General features: G+C 37.0%; 1 protein-coding gene across 1 annotated transcript in view; it reads left to right on the plus strand.

Moving 5' to 3' along the window:
• LOC127864108 (uncharacterized) overlaps positions 1–9,299 on the plus strand; it is a gene marked incomplete at its 3' end in the record, with an annotated part of 48,986 nt that extends 39,687 nt beyond the window's left edge. Inside the window, exons 18-22 of the mRNA XM_052403805.1 lie at positions 461–593; positions 1,915–2,153; positions 2,517–2,641; positions 3,642–3,904; positions 9,138–9,299. Coding sequence (XP_052259765.1) covers positions 461–593; positions 1,915–2,153; positions 2,517–2,641; positions 3,642–3,904; positions 9,138–9,299 — 922 coding nt within the window. The remainder of the gene's footprint in view (positions 1–460; positions 594–1,914; positions 2,154–2,516; positions 2,642–3,641; positions 3,905–9,137) is intronic.
• Positions 9,300–9,659: the final 360 nt, after the last annotated feature.

Raw genomic sequence — 9,659 nt, forward strand, 5'->3', positions numbered from 1 at the left:
TTTATTATTAACTGTAATTATAACTATTAATTATAATTATGAAATTATTTATATTTCATAGATTTCAATAGGTTTCGTGTTTTGTTTTTGTGGTCTATAAAGTTTATTTTTGAAAAATTGTGTTTTTATATAAAAAAAAATTATTTTTATTTTATTTATTTTTTAAACCCATTTATGCCTAGTGTCTAGAAAAAAGGCCTTGGCAAACAGCGTAGACCCAGATGAGACGCAGCATGATGCGGCGCCTCATCTGGGTCTACGCTGATTGCTTAAAGGAATTTCTGTAAGAAATATTCTACATATAGAAATAAATATACTAGACATCCCTAATTTTGGAAATAAATTGCTCCAATTTAGAAGGATGGCAAAGTCCACTAGGCATAAATGGGTAAATGGAGCTGTTAATGCACCAAATCAAATTCACACACATCATAAATACCCCTGATGTTGTCTGTTGCAGCAATGAAGTGTTGAACGTGTCAGACGGGCTCGATGACATCGGTGGTATCCAATGGCAACTTGCCCTCTGCCTGCTGCTGTGTTGGGTCATCGTGTTCATGTGTCTTGTCAAGGGAATCTACTCTGCCGGAAAGGTAGCCGCCATGTTGTGACTTGAATGACTTGGTTTATTATGCTCCCCAAAATTTTTTTTGGGCGTACTGTCCCAACGTCGCTTAGTCTGTCAGTGCGTCCGTGTGTTTGTCCGTGCACAATTTTTGTCCGGGCTATTTCTCAGCAACTAATGACCAGAATTCAATGAAACTTTATGGGAAGCTTTACTACCAAGAGGAGATGTGCATATTATCAGCCGGTTCTGGTCGGATGATTTGTCACAGAGTTATGGCCCTTTGAAATTTTCCATTAACTGTACATATAGTGCAATTCTTGTCAGGGCTATTTCTCAGCAACTAATGACCGGAATTCAATGAAACTTTATGGGAAGCTTCACTACCAAGAGGAGATGTGCATATTATCAGCCGGTTCTGGTCGGATGATTTTTCACAGAGTTATGGCCCTTTGAAATTTCCATTGACTGTACATATAGTGCAATTCTTGTCCGGGCTATTTCTCAGCAACTAATGACCGGAATTCAATGAAACTTTATGGGAAGCTTCACTACCAAGAGGAGATGTGCATATTATCAGCCGGTTCTGGTCGGATGATTTGTCACAGAGTTATGGCCCTTTGAAATTTTCCATTTTACATATAGTGCAATTCTTGTCCGAGCTATTTCTCAGCAACTTATTACGGGAATTCAATGAAACTTTATGGGAAGCTTCACTACCAAGAGGAGATGTGCATATTAACAGCCGGTTCTGGTTGGATGATTTGTCACAGAGTTATGGCCCTTTGAAATTTTCTATAAACTGTACATATAGTGCAATTCTTGTCCGGGCTATTTCTCCCAAACTACTGACTGGAATACACTGGAGCTTTATGGGAAGCTTAACTACCTTGAGGAGATGCGCATGTTATTTGTGGGTTCTGGTTAGATGATTATTTTGTTAAGTTATGCCCCTCAAGACAGTTCCTTTTATCTGAATATATAGTGCAATATTGTGACAAAAAAAAATTTGGGGAGCATCACCCGGTTTCTTGTTAAATGAGCTATGGAGATTGATTATTTTGTGTATTATATGCATGTCTGCAGATTATTTTTTTGCAATCCATATAAGTAATATTTCTACAAACGTAAAACTGTGTTCAGTGCACTTAATTGGAGGTTGTTAGTCACAAGAAATTCAGGATCCCAAGGATTCCATTTTAAGCAAGTCAGTTAAAATAAAAATAAAGCAAAAATGGAAAGAGTCCTCCCTGATAATCCTGTGTGTTCTACACAGGCTAATATAGGACTGCACTTCATGCACATGTATTAGCCCCTTTTTTACCAGAGTGCTGCTAATTTTATTTCAGGTTGCCTATTTTGTCATCATCATTCCCATAATCCTCCTGCTCGCGCTTCTCGTCTGCGCGCTGCTTGTGGAGGGCCATCTGGAGGGGATCCATTTTTATTTGACCCCTAAATGGGACCACTTTCTATCACTGCGCGTATGGAGTGATGCGGCCTCCCAGGTGTTCTTCTCCCTGTCTGCCTGCGCTGGGGGACTTAGCACCCTGTCCAGCTATAACAAGTTCCATAATAACATTTACAGGTGCGCTTTTTTTTTTAACTTCTGTATTTTAACTATGTTTTAGAGTCCTTAAGACCTATTTATTGATTTGGTCATGTTAAGGCTGTTCTAGCCACAATAGTTACATACATGTTTTCTTGTTTTAATTTCCCACAATGCAATCTGTAGCAATATTTCCTAGTTGCTTAACAATATGTTTTGTCAACACCTTTGGCTGTTTTTTAAAAATCATTTATGAAATTTTTGAACAAAGTTAAATCTTATTAATCAAACAGTTTTAAACAAAATCTCCCAATTTAAAGTTCATTTAATCTATAATTCCTTATTTCTTGGGTCATCATCCCAAAATGATCAAAGAAGCATTTCTGTGTTTATGCGTTCCAGGGATGCGATCCTCATCTGTGTTATTGATACCCTGATGAGTGTTCTGGCTGGGTTCACAGTGTTTGCCTCCCTTGGCATTCTTGCCCATCAACTGGATACGACGGTAGAGAATGTCATTACATCCAGTGAGTTATAACGTTGTTTCTTGGAGTTTTTGCTCTTGTCATTAGTATTTCAGTCACATGATGAGCCGCAATCTGACAAATCTGTGTGTAATTCAGGTGCGCAGTGACGTCCAAGATTAGCCTGTGCAGTCTACATGTATAAATCCCCATTGTGCCAGAAATAAAATTAAATTTAAAAGAAAAGAAAACTGTATACATTTTATCTGAAACCATAAGGGTCAGGGCTGGAATATTTGGTTATATTGTCTTGCAGTCCTCTACTAATTTTTTTCAGATCATGCCCTTCAAAACTAGCCATGTCCTTGGGGTTACCTTTTTTCCTTATATGCATGTGGTGAACACTTTTTTGTCTCTGAAACCGCATGGCACAGGGATAATTGAGTCGCGTTCTGAGAAAACTGGGCTTAATGCATATGCGTAAGGCTAATCAGGGACGACACTTTTCGCTTTTATGGTATTCTTAGTTTCAATGAAGTCCCTCCTTACCAAAAATCAAGTTTAGGCGGAAAGTGTCATCCCTATTTAGCCTGTGCGGACTGCACAGGCTAATCTGTGATAACACTTTACGCACATGCATTAAGCCCAGTTTTCTCAGAACGTGACTCAATTATTTGTCAAGTAACACCTTATAGTGATCCTATAGTGTTCCCTTCTGAGTTTGTAAATGTCCAGGAGTCGCATGCTTTATATAAACTTACATCATAAATAATTTTATTCTATTAAACCAGAAGGGTCACAGGTTTTATCTTTGGCGTGCAACATCCTATAGTGGTCCTGTACAAAGAGTGCTCAAGTCATGTCCCTGTTTTCAAAATTAACCCCACTTTAGTTTTACTTGTTGTTTTTATTTTTTAAGTAAAACTTAAATCTTTAATTTGTTCTGTCTGAGTGAGACCACAATAAGTCTGTGTAATACAGAGTAAAAAACCTAGATAAAAACTAGAGTTATTACACAAACATAAAAATCTCCACATAACAGTTTAGTGTCAATGTGTCTCAGGTGAGCGACCTAGTTCAGATATTGGTCTAGTGTTCGTCGCCATTCCTGCGGCCGTTACCCACTTTATGCCGTCTGCTATGTGGTCAGCATTCTTCTTCTTGATGATCGTCATGATGGGAATGTCCTCACTCCTTGTCATGACGGAAATCATCGTCACCGTCATGATGGATGAGAAAGTGGAATTCTTCCGGAAGTCCCGTATCCTTGTGCTCATTGCCGTCTGCTCCATTTTGTACCTTCTGGGATTGCCATTGACAACCAGGGTAAATATACTTTACCCACAATTCCAGCTTTCATGTTAAAAGTTTTTCATGTATCATGCATCAGCATGTGTTAACTTCATTATATAATGGAGAAAAACATTGTTTCTAAAATCCAAAATGAAACAACATGTTTTAAGGTTGAAGATATTTATTTAAACACAGTTGTGATTGACATAATTATAAGGCCAACATTTTATGCAGAATTAAGGACCTTCCAATTTTGAGGGTACCATGCCTTCATTTACTTGTATGCATATTTAAAGGGGCCTTTTCACAAATTTTGACATGTTTTAAAGTTTGTCATTAAATGCTTTATATTGATAAATGTAAAAAATCAAGAATAAAATTTAAAAAAAAAAGAACAAAAAGTATCCCGCTGCAGGGCTCGAACCAGTGCCCCCGGAGTTCTGGAGTAAAAACTAGTTAAAACCAATTAGTCCGCTCAGCCATCCTGCCAAGTATGCATGAGTGAGGAATTTTATACTTTATATAAGCAATCTTCGTAGTTTCACAAAATTAAACAACAACAAAAGAACTTTCCAAATTATTCAATTGTTTCGCGTTGCAACGCTTTATAATTTTCAGGTTTTTAAATCGTCAAAAGATGCATATAATAGCTATATTAGACCATGGTACCTGTTCAGTATTACTGTTTCCTCACAAATATCATAACTAAAACGAAAATTTGCGAATCTGAAACAACTTTTTTCAATTTTGTCAATTTACCAAAACGTGAAAAGATCCCGTTAACATTCAATACAGTTATATATAAAAAAAACACCCTGATTATTGCAGAAGGGCATAAAGTGTTACTCATGTGTTTTGTGTGTATGTGTTTTATGGTTTATTCCATGTTTTGCTCGTTACTTTTATGTACATGATGTTATTTTGAAATAAATTGTCACAAATGATCATCATATCACGACCATGACTTTGTGTGATGCGCAAATTGGCGAGTGCAAAACCATGTTTCTGGCTTATAGGTTAAGGTAACAGTTGACACTTGGTGTATTTGCATATTCATATATGTTTATGTTCAAAGTTCATGTACATGTTTGTGTCTGGCTCATAATTTGTGCATGAAGGGATTTCAAAATAAAAATGCACAAATGACCATCATATCAAGACAGCATGCCATGTGCAGCCAGCAAACACGTGGCTTGCTTCAAGGTAAAGGACACAGTGGAAATTAATCAAAGTACTGACAGTACTGGTGTGACGATTCTTTTGAAGAGGATGGATATACAAGCATCAATTTAAGTTAATGTACATCACCACAATTGTGTATGTGGGTACGAAAAAAATGGTTACGAAAATTTTGGGTACAAAATTATGCCCCCAAAAATTGGGTTCGGAAAACAATTTGGTTACGAAAACAAATTTGGGTAGGAAAAAAAATTGGGTGCGAAAAAAAATTGGGTACGAACAAAATTGGGTACCCATGGGGAACTTGACCCATTGATCAGCGAAACTGGGAGGCGAGTTACATTCCCGATCAAATATACCAAAAAATTTCTTTAAAAAGATATCCGACGTGTATTTTCTGTACCACTTATCTTAAAAAAACGTTCTGTTACAGTAAAACGTTTGTGGGTTATAACATTACGTTTCAGCAGATATATTCAAAACTTGACATGCTCTTTAATTACACCATGCTCTTTAATTTCACATGTATATCATACCAAACTTTATTTTTTGTTGTTTCCTTTCCTAAGTTAATGATGCTATGTGTATGGACGTGATTTCACATGCCCATGTGCATGAACATATAATTTTTCTCTATTGATTATTGTTTTTTTCTCTAATTCAATTTATTTACTGAATCACGACTAATGTCAAATACAATACAGAAAATGCATAGTTGTTTCATTGATCTATTAACATATAATGGATTGAATATAACTGATTCAAAATTAACGTTTTCAAACTACCGTAAAACACTGTGTATAACGCGCATTTATGTATAACGCGCATCTACTTTTTTAAGCTAAAAAATCAGGAAAAAAGTTTTTGAAGCAAAAAAATCAGGGGAAAACTTCCGTACCACAGGCTAACTGAAAATCGTTATATTTACATTGCCGATCTTACCTGTTCTTTTATTGCTTCAATTATTAATTATTTTAAAGACAATAACGATACAACAAGTTTGTGTGTGTTTTGTTTATAAATCATATTATGCGTAAAAATAAATGTTTGGATTTAAATGAATTATGCATGAAATGCACACTTTCCACGAGGATACCATCAAGGTTTTCATCATATGTCTCCGAAGTAACTGTCCACGGCAATAATTTCATGATGATTCCGAAAGTAGGTATGAGCACATAGTCGAATGAGCACTAGAATAAATGAGTTTGCCCATGAACAGATGGTTAGGTTAACTAAATCTCCGCGATATGACCTAATATACGTTTACAACAGCAAACAATATCCAACAAACTAATGAATTATCAAACATAGTATGTTCACTGAGGTGGCTCTGTAATTTATGTTTGAAAAGTTTTTTAAATATGCAAAATGAGAAAGCACGCATAAAAGCGAGTTTCATAGATGTTGTATGGCTATTATGCTGTTTATATACCATACTCGCTATAACGTTTACAAATGGCAGGTTCGAAATAATTCGTTTTCTTTACACTCAATTTCGCGTTAAACGTTAATTATACATGTTTTCATTTGCAATTTATTTACAGAATCACGACACATGCAATTACAATACAGAAATTGCATTGTTGTTTCAATTATCTATAAACATATAATGGATTGAATATAACTGATTTAAAATTAACGTTTTCAAACTATTATTAAATCTTTTCCCAGAATATGCTGTCCTATTTATAGCTGAGCTTCCTATACCTTTATCAATGATAATCATCGAGGTATGCCGATTAGAAAAATCGAGCTATCTCAATCGGACTGGCTCGGTCTTTTACATAGGTCGCCATAGTGAAGAAATTTTTCATGGTATGATAACTTAGACGAGGTGCTTCGCAGCATCGTCAAAAATTAGTGCATTTGCCTAATGAGTATAATATTGTTAAAGTTCATTTCATGTCTGGCCCATAACTTTGCTGTTCATGATCGGAATTCTTAATGAGTTAGCACAAATGATCATCATATACAGACGAAGTGTCACATGAAAACAACCATGTTGCTCCCTTCAAGGTCAAGGTCACAGTGTACATATGAAGTTTATACATATACCTCATTTGTGTCCTGTTACAAGAACATGTTGATGTCCGACCCATAACTTTGTTGTGCATGATGGGATTTCTATATGAATGTGTTCACATGATCATTCATCAAGACAATGTGTATTGTGCAAAACATGTTTGCTTCAAGGTCAAGGTCACAGTGAACATTTGAAAGTTTTGCATATTCCTTATATGTGTATTAGGAAAGTACATTTTATCTGGACCATTACTTTGTTGTGCATGATGGGATATAAACAAAAAAAAATTGCAATAATGATCATGATATTATGAAGACAATACATATAATTCACTTGCAAAACCATGTTGCTCGTTTCAAGATAAAGGTAACTGTGGGCACTTTAAGGGTATGCATATTCCGTATATGTTTATTGCAAAAGTAACCGTTTGTGTCCAGGCCATAATTTTATTGTGCATGTTAGGATTTAAAAAAATTTTTTGCACAAATGATCATTATATCAAGACAACATATCAATCACCAATTACATGTATGATGCTTGCTTGAAGGTCAAGGTCACAGTGTACACTTGGAGTTGGTGCATACTCCATATATGGGGAATAATTTTGTCTCTGATTACATGATTTTGAAATAAATTGCCACAAATAATAATGTGGACAATATATTGCTTGAAACAATAATGTCTGTTGCTGTAAGTTCAAGATCACATTGGTCACAAGAAGTTGTGCATATTTCATGTATGGTATAACTGATATTTGATATTCATGTGAATTTCAGTTCTATTTCTTGATCGTGCACTTTCAAAATCTAGATGACATGATGCATGCATTTCAGAAGTGCAAAAAATTGCCAAATGAGCCTTGCACTTGGATAATTGTGCTCAATGCTTGTGCATAAGTGTTGTCAGAGATAAGGCTGTAAAGTCCTTTAAAGGAAGTATCTTTTTATCAAAAATCTTGTTAAGGGGAAAGTTTTGACCCTGATAAACATGTGCAGACTGCACAGGCTGATCTGGATGACACTATACCACAGGCTGATCTGGGATTGACACTTAACCACAGGCTGATCTGGGATGACACTTAACCACAGGTTGATCTGGGGATGACACTTAACCACAGGCTGATCTGGGATGACACTATACCACAGGCTGATCTGGGATGACACTATAACCACAGGCTGATCTGGGATGACACTATACCACAGGCTGATCTGGGATGACACTTAACTACAGGCTGATCTGGGATGACACTTAACCACAGACTGATCTGGGATGACACTTAACCCAAATGCATGAAACCCAGTTTTCCCTAGAGAGGCCAAAATATTCAATATTATTTTGTTTCCAGGGTGGTCTCTACATACTACAGTTGCTGGACGAGTACTGTGGTGGGGATGCCTAACCTTGTCATAGGCTTATTCATGTGCGTAGGCCTGGCATGGGTGTACGGTGTGCGTAAGCTGTGCTTGACATCCAGCGCATGATTGGTCGACCTGTGTCGTGCTGGTGGAAGGCCATGTGGAGTGTCGTCTCTCCCCCCTCATCATGCTGGTGTGTTGGGCACGTTGACCTTCATCATGCAAAAATGAAGTCTTATGACATATATGACCAGCTGGCTCTCAAATTGCATGTGCGTAGTCTGGTCTGGAACTACACTCTCCGCTAACGAGACCACAAAACCTTGCATGACTTTATAGCGGACAGCATATCTCCTGACCAGACTGACCAATTGCACAGGCTGGTATGGAGCTTCACTTGCAGCTTATGGCATAATGCCATTTTAGCTAGACACGGTCTCATTTTTTTCATGTTTCCATTTGAATTTGGTGTGTTATTGGTTGCATTTTTAATGCATCATGCACATAACAACTGTTCCAACAGCTCAAAGGTCAAGCTCACACTTATTATTCCTAAAGAAGAAATGGGTTGTTACCAAAATTATGGCCCTTGAAAATATTTCCTCCATTAAACATACTGATAATTTCTATATACAAGCATAAGTGTTTGTAAAAAATATACCCATTGGATGCTTTTCAGCATAACTTTTCTCTGGCTTTTTTCCAGTTCATTCTTGTATCAACCATTGTGACGGGCCTGGATCTTGGAGGACCTGCATTTCCCCGCTGGTCAGCGATACTGGGTATCACACTACTGGTCCTCACTGTGCTTCCCATACCCTTGTTTGCATTCAGAAAGATCTGTACTCTACAGGGGTCATTTATACAGGTCAGTGGGATGATCCCAGTGAGCATGATTGAATTTAAGTGTGATCCTAATGAATGTGATGGAATGTTTGGGTGATCCTAGTGAGTGTGATGTAATGTTTGGGTGATCCTAGTGAGTGTGATGTTAAGTGTGTTTAATCCTAGTGAGTGTGATGTAATGTTTGGGCAATCCAGGTAAGTGTGATGTATTGTTGAGTGATCCTAGTGAGTGTGATGTAATGCTGCTTGATGATCCTAGTGAGTGTGATGTAGTGTTTGGTTGATTCTAGTGAGTGTGATGTATTGTTTGAGTGATCCTAGTGAGTGTGATGTTAAGTGTGCGTATTCCTAGTGAGTGTGATGTAATGTTTGGGCAATCCGA

Source organism: Dreissena polymorpha, unplaced genomic scaffold (assembly GCF_020536995.1).
Source record: "Dreissena polymorpha isolate Duluth1 unplaced genomic scaffold, UMN_Dpol_1.0 chrUn124, whole genome shotgun sequence".
NCBI classification, from domain to species: Eukaryota; Metazoa; Mollusca; class Bivalvia; order Myida; family Dreissenidae; genus Dreissena; species Dreissena polymorpha.